The following is a 19,726-nucleotide window of genomic DNA, read 5'->3' on the forward strand; positions in this document are numbered from 1 at the left end:
AGGAAACAAGGCCAAGTGACTGAACTAAGCACGAAAACATAGAAACTGGGGTGCAGAAACATGGCAGAAGGTGCTCTGGACTGATGAGTCAAAATTAGAAATATTTTGCTGTAGAAGAAGGCAGTTTGTTCGCCGAAGGGCTGGAGAGAGGTACAATAATGAGAGTCTGCAGGCAACAGTGAAGCATGGTAGAGGTTCCTTTCCAGTTTGGGGCTGCATTTCTGCAAGTGGAGTTGGAGATTTGGTCAGGATGAATAGTGTCCTCAATGCTGAGAAATACAGGCAGATACTAATCCATCATGCAATACCATCAGGGAGGCGCATGATTGGCACCAAATGTATTCTGCAGCAGGAGCATAACCCCAAACATACAGCCAATGTCATTAACAACTATCTTCAGCTTAAAGAAGAACAGAGAGTCCTGCAAGTGATGGTATGACCCCCACAGAGCCCTGATCTCTACATCAACGAGTCTGTCTGGGTTTACATGAAGAGACAGGAGAATTTTAGGAAGCCTACATCCATAGAAGATCTGTGGTTAGTTCTCCTAGATGTTTGGAACAATTTACCAGCCGAGTTCCTTCAAAAACTGTGTGCAAGTGTATCTGGAAGAATTGATGCTATTTTGAAGGCAAAGGGTATCGATTTAATTTAGAATTTTCTTCTGTTCCTTCACTGCATTTTGTTAATTTATGAAGAATTGATGAAAATAAACTGTTAACACTTCCATTTTTGAAAGCATTCTTAGTTTACAGCATTTTTTCACACCTGCCTAAAACTTTTGCACAGTACTGTATGTCAGACCAGGGACGATGGGGCACAGGGAGCGGTCGCAGGAGATCGGGGGGCAGGCGTTGAGACCTTTTTCCACACACACACACAGTGCAGGCAGCCACATATTCTCCGACCTTTCTCTCCATTGACCACCACCAGAACCATTGCCTGGCGACGAAAAGGGTCTGTCATACCCCGGGGTGGCAGGAAACACGGGTGGTGTGAGCCCAATGCATAACCTGAGAATGCCTCTGAACTTGTACTGTAGCCCCAACTGCCGTGAACAGCACTGAGTGGGCCAACACTTTAAAGTTAGGGACCTGCCTAACAGAAAACAATTGGAGAGGGCACACTACAGGCTATAAGTAACTGTAGCCCGACCCACTCCGAACAGGAGTCAATGGGCTAACATCTAGGCCCCCCCACCACTATGCAGCCTATTCAAATTTAGAGCAGCAGCAACCACTGCTACTCGAGGGGCAGCAAGAAGAGACTGTGATATTCCTTTTTAAAAAAGTGTATTTGGACAGTCGGTTTTCTCAGTTAGGTCAGCCCAGGAATGGAACCATCTCCCACAGAACATTAGAGAATCAACCTCATTTAACAGCTTTAAAATTCTTCAAACATGGTTAATAAATAACCAAAAATGTGAGCATTAGTGGGTTCAGTCGAATTTATATATTGGGATTTTATTTTATTTTGTTATTTTATTATGTTATGTTATACAGTATGTTAATTACTTTTTAAAGTTGTTTAGCCATTTTCACTCTGGCAGGGGGCCAATGCAAACTAGCCTTTTGGCTACAATTGGGTGCATTTACATTTTAATGTTTATTAATGTACACTGTCCCTCTTCATCAAATAAACCAACTGAAACTGAAACTGAAACTGAAGCTAACAGCAGCGACAGGCAGGCAGGCAATTATTTCAATCAAAGCTTTGTCAATGAAGTGGCTGTCCAATAAATAATACAATAAACACAACAACCTGGTGTACTGGGCTTGTGATGAGCGGCCTAGTCGAGATTATTCACTGCACTATTACAGGTGTCCACTCTTATAACACAGATTCATCCAAATAATACAACACAACAACACCTGCTCACAGGGTGTGTGATGAGCAGTGGTGTAGTGGCCCCTGGAGAAGTGGGTATACTCTTCATTTATTTTAAGCAGCCCATGCAGCACAGGATAAACGCCCTGTTGTGAAGTGGGTATACTGAATGCTGACTGAAAAATAAGGGGGTATACTCCGTACACCTGCGTATACCCTGGACTACACCACTGGTGATGAGTAACATAAATATTCACTGCCAAACCAACAGTGGGAGCAGTTTAACTTAGATACAGCCTAGCTGCATTGGCCGGTGATCGGACCAGGGTCTCCGGCGTCATAGGCGAGAACTCTACCACTGCGCCACCCGGAGAATAACCGATGCACTGACAAGCACGGTCTAAACTCTTTGGTCTTAAGGTATTATTGGCGTTCCTTCTTACACAGCCGAATATTGGTAATCTCCTTACCGCACTCTACGTAAGTTTCACAGGTGTTATACCTGCCTCAGGAGCTGCTGATCCAGTTCTACACTGCAGTCATAGAGTCTGTTCTGTGCACTTCAGTAACTGTCTGGTTTGGTTCAGCCACCAAACTGGACAAGAACAGACTCCAACGGACAGTCAGGTCTGTTGAAAAGATCATTGGTACCAACCTGCCCACCATCCTAGACCTGTACACCGCCAAAGTCAGGAAACGGGCAGGAAAAATCATTGCAGACCCCTCACACCCTGGAAACAAACTTTTCAAACGCCTCCCCTCTGGTAGGCGTTACAGATCTCTGTTCACAAAAACCACCAGACACAAAAACAGTTTCTTCCCCCTCGCCGTCTCACTATTGAACAACTCACAGTAACATACGCACATACATGTATTTATCCATGTAGCATATATATTTATCCCTGCACTTCTTGCACTCTCCACTTTCTTCTTTGCACTATTGTAAAAATTCACAGCTCCTGTACATACTTTGCACTGTTTGTTTTTGTATTGCATTGTGTTTGTTTTGTATTGTGTTGTAATGTTATTTATGTGTTATATACTGTATGTGTAAGCACATTGAGAGTCAGTTCACCAGGTCAAATTCCTTGTTTGTTCTAACTTACTTGGCAAATAAAATCTGATTCTGATTCTGATTCTGATTCTGATTCTGATTCTGATTCTGATTCTGATTCTGGGTTATACCTGTAATCAAACAAAGCAATCTTGACACACACGGCGAAGGCACACTCCACAAGAGGACCTACCTGCCGGTAACACTGATATTTTAAGGGAAAATCACTTACCAATCCTCAGGGAAGCAAGGCACCTGCACAATAACGTGACGGATTCAGATTTCCCAGATTCAAACCTACCGGTCTCGAGATCGAGGCGAGAAAGGCAAAGAGGAAGAGGCATGTTCCCGGATACGCTCTAAGCTGCGGTCCAGCCTCCGGTCAGCCACATGACATTGTTGAAATAAACTTCTCGAGGCAGGTGCCAGGATGGCATCATTCGTAGTAAGACCGTGGTGACGGTCAGAGAGAGGTCGAAATAGATCCTTTTTAACCTTGACCATGGAGTCTCGCACATGCCTTTTGGCATACTTAAGTTGATATTTGATACGAGATTTTTTTAACAGCTGCTCTCTTCCATAAATTTGTGAAGGTGGCCTGCTCTGGCCAGATTTACACATGTCGTCACACTCTCTCAATCTTTGGTATGTTATCCTGATATTTTGTAGGTCTGCCCCTGCCAAAAATTGTCTTGAACAACTTGCAACGTATATGTGTGTGGTATAAAAAGAATACAGTTCATTAACAGTTCGAAGGGTAGGCCATTCAGCATCAGTTTTCTGGTAGTTGCACATCAGTGTGAGTTTCAATGAGAAATACAAATATAAAAAGTTGCAATTCCAGATGATTTTCACAAGTGCACATAATATGATCAAAAAACGTATTAGCAATATTTGTATCACAAAACTGATACTTCTGGTCAAGGTTTTCTACAATAGATGGTGCACGGTGTTCTACAGTGTGAAAATAATCCAGATTGCCATCCTGTGGGAGTGTTTCTGAGGGTTTCATTTGGTGAAGTAGCCCTGCAAGTATTGATTTAGATTTCCTTAATCAAACTGGTAGGCTACATTATACCTGATACTTTTAATCTTTTTTTCTTTAATGCATTACACTTCCAGTGTGTTACAGTCTGAGCATCTTTTGCTCACCAGACCAACTATATGGTGTATAATGCAGAGAGGTGATACAATGTACTTCACATGAATCTCGTTACAACTGCAACTGCAACTGGCAGTATTACGTTTGAACGACACATCTCATAACTACGGTTTAGGGTGTGTAGTAACGGTTCTGAATGTGCATGCATATATATCAACCTAATGTATTGCAATGTTGACCAAAAATCTTTCTCTATATCATAAATAGTGTGAATAGCAATGGGCTATACCCTTTTCTTTATTTAAGAATACCACATTGAACAGGTGCTATTCACCATTGCAGAGTAAATAAAATGTAACCACAGTCTAAACATCAAAATGTGATTAATTGAAATATTTCAAGAGCTAGTGTGGAAGCACAATAAGCTTATAACATTGAAAAACAGCAATAAAAATGGCAACTGCCTGAAAGGCTTTCCCTGGTGTAGGTCAGAAGTATGACCTTAATTTCCCTCGGGATCAATAAAGTATCCATCTATCTATCTAAGTAAAAAATAGTGTCATGAGGCCACGCGAGTGAATCGAAGAGTTTTTGTTTGTTTGTTTGGTTCTTGAGTGCACTTTCAGAGTAGTTCTACCTTTTCAATGTAAGAGCCTATAACCAATGTGTTTAATTTCTTGGACAACCCAAAAGTATACAAGATTTGAACGAAATTAAAACACACACGTCACAGTACACCAGAGGTTCTCAAAGTGTGGTTCGCGACGCATTGCCTGGGGGTACGTGAAAAAGCTTGGCTTGCAAAGGTTTTTTTTATTATTTTTATCATTTTTATTGCAATACAGTATTGGAAAACCCTACAATCTGAGATTTATTGGAAAACCCTACAATCTGCTTTGATAAAAAAAGTTATTCCATCAACATGTTTTTATGGAAGGTAAACATTATTTAGCTTCTCAGCAGAGAAAAGATCATTTAAAAATCTATCCTACATACTGCCAAGTAATGCCAAATGTGATAAAATGACTATCCTAATGATTTTAGAAAGAGTCCAAAAGCATATAACATTACAAATAGCTATAAGCCTACATGGTTTAATTTGTGTTGCGATTAAGGGGTCCTTGGAAAATGTTCTGCCCTTTGAGGGGTCATGGCCCCATAAAGTTTGATAACCCCTGCAGTACACCACCAATGAATCTTTAGAATGTTATCCTGATATTGAGTAGCCCTGCCCCTGCCAAAAAAGGCCTTGAATAGCTTGCAACGTATATGTGTGTGGTATAAAAAGAATACAGTTAATGAACAGTTCTAAGCGTATTACTTTATTTTTTATTCAATTAAAGAGTTAGCCAGCCCACCGAACGGGATTATTTCCTTTTTGATTACCAAATCAAAACAACAAAGTATTACATAACTTCCCCCCGAAGAGCGCACCTTGAGAGTTGCCTCCCCTTCTCTTTGCAAAAACACATTAGCATTGTGATTCAAAGATTGTGTTTGACAAAAGAGTCCTGTCGTTAAGTCTCCATTCAGCATCAACTTTCTGACAGTTGCACATCAGAGTTTTCAATAATAAATACAAATATAAAAAATTGCATTCCTGATGATTTTCTCGAGTGCACATTATTTGATCAAAAAACTAAATGAGCAATATTTTGATCACAATACTGATACTTCTGGTCAAGTTTTCACTACAATAAATGGTGCTCTACAGTGGGTGTTCTACAGTGTGCACATTCTTCCATAAATGAAAATTATACATATTGCCATGCTCACGGAATGTTTCTGAGGGTTTCATTTGGTGAAGAAGGCCTGCAAGTATTTATTTAGATTTTCTTAATCAAACTGGTAGGCTACATTGTACCTGATACTTTTAATCTTATTTTTAACATGCATAAGGCTTCTGCCACTTCCAGTGTGTTACAGACTGAGCATCTTTTGCTCACCAGACCAACTAAATGGTGTATGATGCAGAGAGGTGATACAATGTACTTCACATGAATCTCATGCCAGTAATACGTTTGAAGGACACATCTAATAATAACGGTTTAGGGTGTGTAGTGACGGTTCTGAATGTGCATGCATATACAGTATATCAACCTAATGTATTGCAATGTTAACCAAAAATATTTCACTGTTTCATAAATAGTGTGAATAGCAATGGGCTATACCCTTTTTTTCATTTAAGAATACCACATTGAACAGGTGCCATTCACCATTGCAGAGTAAATAAAATGTAACCACATTTAAAACATCATAATGCGATAAATTGAAATATTTCAAGAGCCGGATGGAAATATATGTATATGTTTACTTTAATGGACAACCCAAAAGTGTGGATAAGTATATAAGATTTGAAAGAAATTAAAACACACACGTCACAGTACACCACAGTTCTCAAAGTGGGGTCCGTGACACATTGCCTGGGGGTCCGTGAAAAAGTCGGGCTTCCAAAGGTTTTTATTTGGGATGCGATTACGGAAAGTATTCTGCTCTTTGATGGGACCCCTGGCCTGCAGTACATCACAAATAAATCACACTCTCTTTAAACTTTCGACTGAAATTGAGTAGCTCTGCCCCTGCCAAAAAAGGCCTTGAACAACTTTTATGTGTGTGTGATATAAAAAGAATACAGTTCATGAACAGTTATAAGCTTATTACTTTAACCTTTAAACGCATGACATTAAGTTTAAATATACCAAACCATTCCCATCCTTCCTTATTTGGATCCTGCTTAGTTTGCAGATGGTCACAATATAAAGGACTTGGAGGATCCCAGAGGTCCACAGAGGCGAGGGGGTTCCAGTGCAAAGTAAGTTCTCATGCTGTGACTGCATGGCAAACTCTGATCTTCTCTGAAACATTGGAGAGCTGGATTGAATTGGCAGTGAAATCTGTTAAGTTTTTACTATTTGCATTTATATTTAATATATTGTCTGACCTCTTACTCCCATCATTTTAGACAATTTGACGGTTCTGCACATTTCACCTGGACCTGGGAAGAACAAGTAAGTTGATCTGCTTTTTAACATACTATCAAATAATAGTAAACAAGCCAATCGGCTACCAAAGGTAATATATGTCTATAGTTCAGAATTCCCCTACACAGTTCCCCAACCTTTCACAATCAAATAGGGTTGCATAGGTACCGGTATGCATATTTTCCACATTTGGTCCTTAAATCCAAATCTCTTGGCTGTACACACAGTCTTTGGCTGGACAGTTATCAACAAATCCGGTTTTGTAGCTTATTTTATTCATTTGCAAAGGTCATATTTCCCTTGACCATGCTTCAGTGCGGTTCTATGAAGACATCGCTTCAAATATAAAACATACTGTAAGAGAAGAGACAACGCACTCAGCTTAAACATTTTTGACACCTACTTTCAGATCTGCTGATGTCTTTCTTCCTTTTTTGGACTTTTTGAAAAACACCACACTCCATACATCATGATGAAAGATAATGATAATGATAAAGACAATATATTAAATCCCCTAAATAATAATACAAGATGCTTGTATTTATTTACTACACTACCCCACGCCTGTAGGGTGCATTTTGAATAGCAAGATACCCATGGTTTAATATGATTACCTGTTTCCCACATTAGATGAATTATAAATATTTACTGTTGCTCTTGACTCAACTGGATGTTTGTTTTTGCTTTTTGAAGTCACTGTGTATAAGGCAATACACAGTCACTACAAAAAGCAAAAACAAACATCCAGTTGTTAGTTTGTTTACTTATTTTTAGATATGCTATGTTGCAAGGATGAATTATGTTTCTTACAGTCAGTGGTTGTAATCTTGATTATATATTACATGTTCATGACTATTCTTCCAACAGTAAACCTTAACCATGGGCGACGGCGACATGGCCATATATGGCAAGGCTGCCATTTACCTCCGTAAGCCTGAGAAGGAGAGGCTCGAGGCCCAAACCATCCCCTTTGATGCAAAGTCAGCTTGTTATGTAGTTGACAAGGAGGAGTTGTACCTGAAGGCTAAAATCAAGAGTAAAGATGGTGGCAAAGTCACTGTTGAACTGCTTGAATCCAAGGAGGTATGTTAGCAAGGCTCTTAGTTAAGAAAATGATTGACTATTTCTGGTTCTTGACTGTATCTATATTGTCCATTTGTTTTAGGAACGAGTCCTCAAGGAGGAGGATGTCCACCCCATGAATCCACCCAAGTATGACAAGATTGAGGACATGGCCATGATGACCCACCTCAATGAAGCCTCTGTCCTGTATAACCTCAAAGAGCGTTACGCAGCATGGATGATCTACGTAAGCTTTATGCTTTCTCACAGATGAAAATCTAAAAATAAATCAGCTGTAAAACCAATCCCCCTTTTTTCCTCATTCTAGACCTACTCTGGACTTTTCTGTGCCACTGTGAACCCCTACAAGTGGCTCCCTGTGTATGACCAAGAAGTGGTGGAGGCCTACAGAGGCAAGAAGCGTATGGAGGCCCCACCCCACATTTTCTCTGTCTCTGACAATGCTTTTCAGTTCATGCTCCAAGGTAAGCGTTCAATTTAAAAGCCACTAAATAATAAGATTAAATTACATATTTTTTCATGAACTTATATTAAAAAAAGTCATTCATCTAAAATTGCATTTGTCCCACAGACAGGGAGAACCAGTCTATTCTGATTACGTAAGTGTCAATGCATGACTTAAAACTTTGCATTATCTTCTATCTTCTAAATTCTTATCTGAAAAATTTCAATATCTTATGTTTAATCTAGCGGAGAATCTGGTGCTGGCAAGACTGTGAACACCAAACGTGTCATTCAGTACTTTGCAACAATTGCAGTCGGTGGTGGTGACAAGAAAAAGGCGCCAGAGCCTGGAAAAATGCAGGTCAGAGCCCTTACATATTAATGTGCTAATTATCATAAAGCAACACAAACATTCTCTTCATAACAACATATTCCTTGAATGTTTATTCCACTTGCAGGGCTCTCTTGAAGACCAGATTATTGCTGCTAACCCACTGTTGGAGGCTTATGGTAATGCCAAGACTGTGAGGAATGACAACTCTTCCCGTTTTGTAAGTTCATTTCTCATTTAAACTCTGGCCTCAGTTCTGTGGTTATTAATAAGATACAATGACTTAGGATATTATTTCGTCTAAAACAGGGAAAATTCATCAGAATTCACTTTAACGCAACTGGAAAACTGGCCAAAGCTGATATTGAGACTTGTAAGTATAATTATCCTGTGTATATCAACATTTTACATTATTGCTGCTTAATTTACAGTTTTTTCCTATCGTTTTAGTCAATTTACCTAAACCATGTTCACATTCCCAAAACACTTAACACATTGAGCATACCAGTAGACCATGTGAACCAAACTGTGGATACTTGCCCCTATGCTTAGATACAAATGCTGGCAATGACACCTTCTTCCAAAATTCATGGATATCTGTCCCAGTCAATGTTCACTCCCGGCAAAACGCTGTGCAACTACAGCATATTTTACCAATGTTTAGATACTCTGTTCAAAACAGTTAACTTTCAGTTGAAAACCTAACTTATCAGTAATTAAGATCACTGTAGGTGAAAAGATGCTGCATTTGGACTGACAAATGAAGTTATATGTTTGAATAAGAAAAAATATTCTTATTTTAGCAGATAGTTTATTTATTTTATTTTAATTATTATTATTTTTGTTTTCCTGTGCACCATAGTTCTTGGTGAATTGGCATGGAATTCCTTTTTTGAAATGCAGCTATACAGGCAGAATTTACAGTAGCAACTTTAGTGATTGTATGGGATATTGTGGCCTTTCACAACTCCCGCCAAGTCACAGGGTGGTTTGCAGCGCATCCTAGGATGGTGTCCCTATTCCTGCCGCCGTACTCTCCTTTCCTCAGCCCCATTGAGATTTGTTCTCGCATGGAGATGGAAGGTCTATGACCAAGGCCCACAGGACCAGATGTCACTTTTAGAGGCAATTGCTGCTGGGTGTATGGACATAGCCCCCGAAGCATCCAGGCCTGGATAAGGCATGCACAAAGATTTTATCCATGATGAATGGCAAGAGAAACCATATGTTACGATGTTGACGAAAATCTGTTGTGTTTGTGATTTGTTTCTTGATCAAATATTACGTAATTTCCCCCCCAAAAAAATCTTATTTTAGGTTTCTGATCAGTCATTTACTGTATTTGCAATTACAGTAAAGTACATTTACAGCACTTGTCAATTGTGACATCTTTTGTGAGAGGGAAACCGACATATGAACACTGTCAGCAGATTCTTGGCTTGGATTGACATATTTCAGCATTTTAGGATTATTTGTTTACTGTCATATTACAAATTGTATTACTGTAGTCCAAAGAAGTGTTTGTCTGTGTTTTTTCTCTTTTTTCAATGCAACACTACAGGAAATCTATGCTAAACTGGAGGACACAGCAACATTTTATAGACGCAATTGGCAATGCTTCAAGATGTTAGTGTTTTTTAGGTCATTGTTTTCTGAGAGGAAACATGTGTTAAGTTATGGCAGCATTGGTTGTGGTGTGGTTGTTGTAGTGCATTTTGCACCAAAGGTTAACAGATATGCAGAGGTGTGTGTCTCTAAAGCCCACTGTGTTAAGTGATAGGGAAAAGTGACCATGGTATGGGTACATGACCGAAAACAATAGGAAAAAACTGTAAAGTTAAAATATGTTCCTCCCCACCTAAATAGACCTGCTGGAAAAGTCTAGAGTGACATTCCAGCTTCCTGATGAGAGAGGCTACCACATCTTCTTCCAGATGATGACCAACCACAAGCCTGAGCTAATTGGTAGGGTTATTATTTTCAACCAACAATCAAAAAACATAACATGTTATTATTAATTTGTAACAACAAATGATTGTTTTTCCCCTCTACAGAAATGGCCCTCATCACAAGCAACCCCTATGACTTCCCCATGTGCAGTCAGGGTCAGATCACTGTGGCCAGCATTGATGACAAAGAAGAGTTGGACGCCACAGATGTGAGATATCCATTGTTGTTCTGGACAATGAATACAATGAGAATGACATTCTTAAAAAAACTAATGATTAAAAATAATGATGCGCTTCAACTTCATGTATGCATGTAATTGCAGGATGCCATCGACATCCTGGGTTTCACTGGAGAGGAGAAAGTTACCATTTACAAACTGACTGGTGCTGTGCTCCATCATGGCAATTTGAAATTTAAGCAGAAGCAGCGTGAGGAGCAGGCTGAGCCTGATGGCACTGAGGGTAGGTTTAAAAACTCTACTGAACTTGGGTCAGTTCTAGTGATACCTACTAGGTAGTCTTATTTATTGAAGTAATTTCTTTAAAATATAGATCAGCATGTATATTAACTTCAAGTTGTATTTTTCCTCTGATTATAGTTATTAATATGTTATATGTACCTACAACAGAAGCCTGGAAATATATCTACTATGTCATTCATTAGATATGTTTTAGTGGCCTCTAAATTTAGGTTAAGAATGACTTTCCTGGGTAAAAAAAAATATAAAAATAACTCACTTAAATGCTTTGTTTTAAGATGCTGACAAAGTCGCTTACCTCCTGGGCCTGAACTCTGCTGATATGCTGAAGGCTCTGTGCTACCCAAGGGTGAAAGTCGGAACTGAGTATGTCACCAAGGGTCAGACTGTGGCACAGGTATCTCATATACAAGGTCAACTAATCACCACAGGGATTTTGTCATTGTTTGACAACATTTTTACTGCTGGTATTTTCTTTCTCGGGGTTCACACCCGTTATCATTGACAACATTTCAAAACTTTTCAAGGACCTTTAATGAAATCTCGCCTAAACTCTGAAAGAAAAGTTAATTACAACTTTTTCCATTCCATTCTATTATTCTATTATTTCTATGTCAATTCAAGTAGAGACTGCATCAGGCACAACAAAACCATTATCCATGGAAGAGTACAATAACATAAATAATTTCATTAGACCTACATTCAACAAAATAAATATTTCTTGACTTTTACAGAACTTTCAGTGACTAGCCCTTTAAAACTTGTCCAGGATTTCCATGACAGTGGAAACCCTGCCTTTTCCCATCATAGTAAGTAAGTAGTAATTCTTACATATTGTTTTAGGTCAACAATGCAGTGTCAGCCTTGTGCAAGTCTATCTATGAAAGGATGTTCTTGTGGATGGTCATTCGTATCAACGAGATGCTGGACACCAAGAAGTCAAGTAACTTCTACATTGGTGTACTGGACATTGCTGGATTTGAGATTTTTGATGTGAGGACAAAATTATAAGATTCTTCACTAACATTATTTGTTTCTAGTTACTTAAGGGTGCCACTCTCAATAATGTTTGAATATGTATCCAACACAGTACAACAGCATGGAGCAGCTGTGTATCAACTTCACCAATGAAAAACTGCAACAGTTCTTCAACCACACCATGTTTGTCCTGGAGCAAGAGGAGTACAAAAAAGAGGGCATTGTTTGGGCGTTCATTGACTTTGGCATGGACTTGGCTGCCTGCATTGAGCTGATTGAAAGGGTCAGTTTCAATCAATCCACATAGCACAGCGTTAGAATTTTATAGTTTCATGATGTCCACTGTTATAACTAAGCAATCTTATTTTTCAACAGCCCATGGGTATCTTTGCCATCCTTGAAGAGGAGTGCATTGTCCCCAAGGCCTCTGACACCACTTTCAAGGAAAAGCTGTATAACCAGCATCTTGGAAAGACAGCAGCCTTTACGAAGCCCAAGCCTGCCAAAGGCAAGCAGGAGGCTCACTTTGCGATGGCCCACTATGCCGGCGTCGTGGACTACAATGTTACTGGATGGTTGGATAAGAACAAGGATCCACTGAATGACACTGTCGTGCAGCTGTACCAGAAGTCATCAGTCAAACTTTTGCCTGTCCTGTACCCACCTGTTGTTGAGGGTAATAACCTGTTGTCAAATAACCTCAGTCAAAAGGCTTATACACAAATAGTTGTTATATTAGATTCTATCTATATAACTCATATATACGATTCATTATTTCTATGTCATCAGAGACTGGTGGTGCTAAGAAGGGTGGTAAGAAGAAGGGTGGCTCCATGCAGACTGTGTCCTCACAGTTCAGGGTATGTGTTTAAATATCAAGAGGAAAATGATCAATCAATCAATAATTGTCCCATCACAATTAACTTTATGATTAAAATTGTATACATTATTGCCTCAACAGGAGAACTTGGGTAAACTGATGACCAACCTGAGGGCCACCCATCCTCACTTTGTGCGTTGTCTGATTCCAAATGAAATTAAGAAACCAGGTAAAGGGCTTTTAGTAAATTAAGACATTTCCATTATTCATCACCTTGTATTTGCTTGACAATTTTACATCTCTGTATATTCACAGGTTATATGCAGAACTTCCTGGTCATCCACCAGCTCAGGTGTAATGGTGTACTGGAGGGTATCAGAATCTGTAGAAAGGGTTTCCCAAGCAGAATCATGTATGCTGACTTCAAGCAGAGGTAAACATACAACAATAACTTATAATACACACTTCATATATGTATTATATGGGTAAAATAATGTTTTTCTTATTATTGACAACAGATACAAAGTACTGAATGCCAGTGTTATTCCTGAGGGTCAGTTCATTGATAACAAGAAGGCTGCTGAGAAGCTCTTGGGATCCATCGATGTTAATCACGATGAGTACAAGTTTGGACACACTAAGGTGGAGAATGTTTCTATCTTATATCTTTTATTATGGATAAATATTGAATTACATGCAGTGTGTCCATTTCTGCCTTCAGTCACACACTTCATCATTTTTTGTTCTTCACTTTTAGGTGTTCTTCAAAGCTGGTCTGCTTGGTGTCCTTGAGGAAATGAGAGATGAGAAACTGCTTGCCCTGGTCACAATGACTCAGGCTCTGTGCCGTGCATACCTGATGAGGAAGGAGTTTGTCGCGATGATGGAAAGGAGGTAATGTGTGATGTATTTGGTAGAATCACACTCAACAAAATGATCTGCCATAAAACATAGCATTGCAGGTTTTTTAATTGTAACACAATAGGTTGTGTTGATTGAATTGCCAATCTCTTATAAATTAAAGTACAAACGTACAGAACAGATATAATTTCCATCAACACAGATGTATATAAACGACTGGACTAATCACTGTCAGTGTTTGACATAATCCCTCTGATCTATTCAGTAAGCTTCAACACGGTTTAATCAACAAATCAACCTCTTTTGCAGAGATGCAATCTTCACTATCCAGATGAATATCCGCTCATTCATTAATGTGAAGCACTGGCCATGGATGAAGGTGTACTACAAGATCAAGCCTCTGCTTCAGAGTGCTGAAACTGAGAAGGAGCTGGTTGCCCTGAAGGAGGAACATGCAAAACTCAAAGACATGTTTGCAAAGGTTGATGCCAAGAAGAAGGACCTTGAGGAGAAGATGGTGTCTATTGTGCAAGAGAGGAATGACCTAAATCTGCAAATGGCATCTGTAAGTGTATAACTGAACAACGGGTAACAATTCTTCACATCATATAATATTTAAATCACTATCTGAGAATTATGTTTTCAAGACAAATCAGATTTTATCCTTTTATCTTGTATTTACTGTAGAGCAATGAGACTATCAACGATGCTGAGGAGAGGTGTGAAGGTCTGATCAAGAATAAGATCCAGCTTGAGGCCAAACTCAAGGAGACAACCGAGAGACTGGAGGATGAAGAGGAAATCAATGCTGAGCTGACTGCCAAGAAGAGGAAACTGGAGGATGAGTGCTCTGAGCTCAAGAAGGACATTGATGATCTGGAGCTGACATTGGCCAAAGTGGAGAAGGAGAAACATGCCACTGAGAACAAGGTTAAGATTTTTTTTTAAAGAATTATGTTTTATTTTCAAGATGTCTTTGTGAGGTGTACTGGATATTGATATAAAATATTTTATGTGTAGGTCAAGAACCTGACAGAGGAGATGGCCTCTCAGGATGAGGCCATTGCTAAGCTGACAAAAGAGAAGAAAGCCCTCCAAGAGGCCCATCAGCAGACTCTTGATGATCTCCAGGCAGAGGAAGACAAAGTCAACACTCTGACCAAGGCCAAGACTAAGCTTGAACAGCAAGTGGATGATGTGAGTTAAGGGCCTGTCTGTGTAAAAATAAAAATGTACTTATATCATTGTGCTACTTAATTACTTTTGTGCTTTGTATCTGCAGCTTGAGGGTTCCCTGGAGCAAGAAAAGAAGCTCCGCATGGACCTTGAGAGAGCCAAAAGAAAGCTTGAAGGTGACCTGAAACTGTCTCAGGAGAATGTCATGGATCTGGAGAATGACAAGCAGCAGTCTGATGAGAAGCTGAAGAAGTAATGTAGAATTCTATTAGCAACTACTAACAACTGTACTCCTTTTTTATTCCTTTTTTGGTATAAGCAGCCGTTAACAACTATTTTAATTTACAATTACACAGGAAGGACTTTGAAACTAGCCAGCTCCTTAGCAAGATTGAGGATGAACAATCATTGGGTGCTCAGCTCCAGAAAAAGATCAAGGAGCTTCAGGTTTGTTTCACATCTTCAATAACGAATAGTGTTGTTAACTGTCATCTGCCTGTTCATTCCTAGTATCATTGTTCTCTTTTCAACAACCAATAGGCCCGCATTGAAGAATTGGAAGAAGAGATTGAGGCTGAGCGTGCAGCTCGTGCTAAGGTTGAGAAGCAGAGAGCTGATCTCGCCAGGGAACTTGAGGAGATCAGTGAGAGGCTTGAGGAGGCTGGTGGTGCCACTGCTGCTCAAATTGAGATGAACAAGAAGCGTGAGGCTGAGTTCCAGAAGCTGCGTCGTGACCTTGAAGAGTCCACTCTGCAGCATGAAGCCACTGCTGCAGCTCTCCGTAAGAAGCAGGCTGATAGCGTGGCCGAGCTTGGAGAGCAGATCGACAACCTCCAGCGTGTCAAGCAGAAGCTTGAGAAGGAGAAGAGTGAATACAAGATGGAGATTGATGATCTTTCCAGCAACATGGAGGGAGTCTCTAAAGCTAAGGTTTGTGACATGTAAACATTAAAGCTCTAGCTGACTCATACTGCAAACAATAATACAAAACTTACATATTCTTGTATGTTTTATATTAAATGTTGTCAAGTAAAATTGAAATAATTGTCATGAGCATATCTGTCTTTTGTGTTGCTTATTAATTTTACTTTCACAAACAGGGAAATCTTGAGAAGATGTGCCGTACCCTTGAAGACCAACTCAGTGAAATCAAGGCCAAGAGTGATGAAGGTGCACGGCAGGTCAACGACCTCAGTGCTCAGAGAGCAAGACTTACAACTGAAAATGGTGAACTAGCCCGCCATGTTGAGGAAAAAGATGCTCTTGTGGCTCAACTGAGTAGAAGCAAACAGGCTTTCACTCAGCAAATTGAGGAGCTGAAGAGGCTAAATGAGGAGGAAGTCAAGGTACTAATACCAGTGAATAACATGAAGAAATTAGAGTACATAACTCACATTCTGTGAAGCCCTTGAACACCATTCATTGTTCACAAACAGGCCAAGAATGCCCTGGCCCACGCTGTTCAGTCTGCACGCCACGACTGTGACCTTCTGAGGGAGCAGTTTGAGGAGGAGCAGGAGGCAAAGGCTGAGCTGCAGCGTGGCATGTCCAAGGCCAACAGCGAGGTTGCACAGTGGAGGAGTAAGTACGAAACTGATGCCATCCAGCGCACTGAAGAGCTTGAGGAGTCCAAGTACGTACCAAACAGGGAAAGAAACACATAGAATGTGTATGTTGTTTGTTATGTTGTCTACTAAAACCTGTCCACATCCTCTAACTTAAATTGGTTGCATTATCAGGAAAAAGCTTGCCCAGCGTCTACAGGAGGCTGAGGAACAAATTGAGGCCATCAACTCCAAGTGTGCTTCTCTGGATAAAACCAAGCAGAGACTCCAGGGTGAGGTTGAGGACCTCATGGTTGATGTGGAGAGAGCCAATGGTCTGGCTGCCAACCTTGACAAGAAGCAGAGAAACTTTGACAAGGTTAGACCCATTTCTGGAATTTGTGTGATGTTGTAGGACAAACTAGCCTTCATATAACATAATATGAGCATATGGATTTTTGGTAGCAGTGTCTTATATTTGAAATTAACCCAAGGCACAAACTGTTTTTCAAAGGTCTTGGCAGAATGGAAGCAGAAATATGAGGAAGGTCAGGCAGAGCTGGAGGGTGCCCAGAAAGAGGCTCGCTCTCTCAGCACTGAGATGTTCAAGATGAAGAACTCCTATGAGGAGGCTCTTGACCAACTGGAGACTCTTAAGAGGGAGAACAAGAATCTCCAACGTAAGTCAAGATGGCCGTAAAATACTTCCAAATCAAAGCTTGTTAAGAGAAGCTAAAAACAAAATGTTTTATCCTGGAACAAATCAATAGTACCAATTGGTAGATGCTGACTTTGTGTTAAGGGTTTTAAATGTCTTGTTGCAGAGGAGATCTCTGACCTGACGGAGCAGCTTGGTGAGACTGGAAAGAGCATTCATGAGCTGGAGAAGGCCAAGAAGACTGTTGAGACTGAGAAGGCTGAGATCCAGACTGCCCTGGAAGAGGCTGAGGTACAAATACCAAATCCAACAGGATGGAGTAGAGAGATTCAATAGGACATCTTAATAAATTAAGCAATTGGTCAGATCTTAAAATGCTATGTTTTACACTCTATTTAAAAAATAGGGAACTCTTGAGCATGAGGAGTCCAAGATTCTCCGTGTCCAGCTTGAGTTGAACCAGGTCAAGGGTGAGGTTGACCGGAAGCTTGCAGAGAAGGATGAGGAGATGGAGCAGATTAAGAGGAATAGCCAGAGGGTGACTGACTCCATGCAGAGCACCCTGGACTCTGAGGTCAGGAGCAGGAATGATGCCATGAGAGTCAAGAAGAAGATGGAGGGAGACCTTAATGAGATGGAGGTTCAGCTGAGCCACGCCAACCGCCAGGCTGCTGAGGCCCAGAAAAATCTGAGGACCGTCCAGGGTCAGCTCAAGGTCAGTAGTATAAATATTAAGTGTTTTGATATTACAGTGCTCACACCAATGAAGTATAGCAAACACCATACATTTCTCTGTCAACCAGGATGCTCAACTGCACCTTGATGATGCTGTCAGAGGACAGGAAGACATGAAGGAGCAGGCTGCCATGGTGGAGCGCAGGAATGGCCTTATGGTGGCTGAGATTGAGGAGCTTAGAGCTGCCCTGGAGCAGACAGAGAGAGGCCGCAAAGTGGCTGAGCAGGAGCTGGTTGATGCCAGTGAGCGTGTTGGCCTCCTCCACTCCCAGGTAGAGAATAAAAAAAGTAGTTTAAACCGATACATAAAACAAACAGTTCCAGCATTCAAAATATAACTGATGTTGTTTCTTTTCCCACATTAGAACACCAGTCTGCTGAACACCAAGAAGAAGCTTGAGACTGACTTCCTTCAGGTCCAAGGTGAAGTTGATGACATCGTCCAGGAGGCAAGAAATGCTGAGGACAAGGCCAAGAAAGCCATCACTGATGTAAGTTTTTTTTTCTGAAATGGAGCATTATATTAAAAAGCACTGTTATTTCTATTATTTAAAAATACACTTTTCCATCATATAGGCTGCCATGATGGCAGAGGAGCTGAAGAAGGAACAGGACACCAGTTCTCATCTGGAGAGGATGAAGAAGAACCTGGAAGTCACGGTCAAGGATCTGCAGCACCGCCTGGATGAGGCCGAGAATCTGGCCATGAAGGGTGGCAAGAAACAGCTCCAGAAACTGGAGTCCAGGGTAGGTAACAAAATATGACTCTGGATGAATATGTTTAACTTATCATAACAAAACAGGGGTCAGTATCTGAAATGGAAATATTTTTTTTAAGGTTCGTGAACTGGAAGGTGAGGTTGAGGCTGAACAGAGACGTGGTGTTGATGCTGTCAAGGGAGTCCGCAAATACGAGAGGAGGGTGAAGGAGCTCACCTACCAGGTAAGAAAGCTCTCCTCTTTCTCTAGAACTGCATGCAAAATGTAAGAGGGGAGGACATTCCTGGACAAACGTTTTCTATTTAGACTGAGGAGGACAAGAAGAACGTCAACAGACTGCAGGATCTGGTTGACAAGCTGCAGATGAAGGTCAAGGCCTACAAGAGGCAGGCTGAGGAAGCTGTGAGTATTTTTCTGCCTTTGCTATACAAGAAACGTTTTGCTACTTTTACATTGACCCTTGCTTAATTTTGTTTTCGTTTTAATTGCACTCAATTTCATTTACAACAGGAGGAACAGGCCAATACTCACCTGGCCAAGTGCAGGAAGGTGCAGCATGAGCTGGAGGAGTCTGAGGAGCGTGCTGACATTGCTGAGACTCAAGTCAACAAGCTCAGGGCTAAGAGCCGCGATGGCGGAAAGGTGAGATTATGTTTTATGAAATTAAAGAAATATCATTATTTCACAAATAAACTTTGAAAATGTAGGTGTCATTGATTTTTATTTGACATCTAGTTAAATCATTTTATTTGTTTTTTTTAAAGGGCAAAGAGGCTGCAGAATAAACTCTCTGAATCCATGGCACTTTCATCTGGATTAAAAATCCTGGTTAATGTGACTACTCTAACAATGCATACTACTTAATAAATATGTATTTGACTTCATATTTTTTGTGTCTTCTTTTAATGGATCATTTATAAACTTTAGTCAGGAGGTTGACTTTTCTATGACTTTAAAACTGGACTTTAGCTTATTCTATAGGAA

The 19,726-nt window shown here is 40.3% G+C and overlaps 1 protein-coding gene across 1 annotated transcript; it reads left to right on the forward strand.

Annotated features, from left to right (window-relative positions):
- The first annotated feature begins 6,715 nt into the window (after window positions 1-6,715).
- Window positions 6,716-19,626, forward strand: LOC308382168 (myosin heavy chain, fast skeletal muscle-like). Its single transcript, XM_080859852.1, has 40 exons — window positions 6,716-6,795; window positions 6,946-6,991; window positions 7,832-8,047; window positions 8,130-8,273; window positions 8,355-8,511; window positions 8,619-8,646; window positions 8,738-8,852; window positions 8,950-9,042; window positions 9,132-9,195; window positions 10,689-10,787; window positions 10,877-10,980; window positions 11,095-11,233; window positions 11,529-11,647; window positions 12,094-12,243; window positions 12,341-12,511; window positions 12,604-12,904; window positions 13,018-13,088; window positions 13,190-13,277; window positions 13,364-13,481; window positions 13,567-13,690; window positions 13,806-13,942; window positions 14,219-14,474; window positions 14,597-14,839; window positions 14,930-15,106; window positions 15,192-15,337; window positions 15,442-15,532; window positions 15,626-16,015; window positions 16,186-16,431; window positions 16,522-16,718; window positions 16,825-17,008; window positions 17,144-17,309; window positions 17,454-17,578; window positions 17,694-18,002; window positions 18,091-18,294; window positions 18,388-18,513; window positions 18,599-18,769; window positions 18,861-18,965; window positions 19,049-19,144; window positions 19,253-19,384; window positions 19,507-19,626. Exons 3-40 carry the CDS (start codon window positions 7,844-7,846, stop codon window positions 19,525-19,527), a joined length of 5,811 nt encoding a protein of 1,936 aa, XP_080715978.1. The 5' UTR covers window positions 6,716-6,795; window positions 6,946-6,991; window positions 7,832-7,843; the 3' UTR covers window positions 19,528-19,626.
- Window positions 19,627-19,726: the final 100 nt, after the last annotated feature.

Source organism: Sprattus sprattus (genome assembly GCF_963457725.1).
Source record: "Sprattus sprattus genome assembly, chromosome: 21".
Classification (NCBI taxonomy): domain Eukaryota; kingdom Metazoa; phylum Chordata; class Actinopteri; order Clupeiformes; family Clupeidae; genus Sprattus; species Sprattus sprattus.

Coding starts and splice junctions, on each gene's coding strand:
- LOC308382168 (XM_080859852.1), top strand. CDS start 7,844: ATGGGCGACGGCGACATGGCCATATATGGCAAGGCTGCCATTTACCTC. Junction 10,788..10,876: donor CCACAAGCCTGAGCTAATTG/GTAGGGTTATTA, acceptor TCCCCTCTACAG/AAATGGCCCTCATCACAAGC. Junction 11,648..12,093: donor AGGGTCAGACTGTGGCACAG/GTATCTCATATA, acceptor ATATTGTTTTAG/GTCAACAATGCAGTGTCAGC.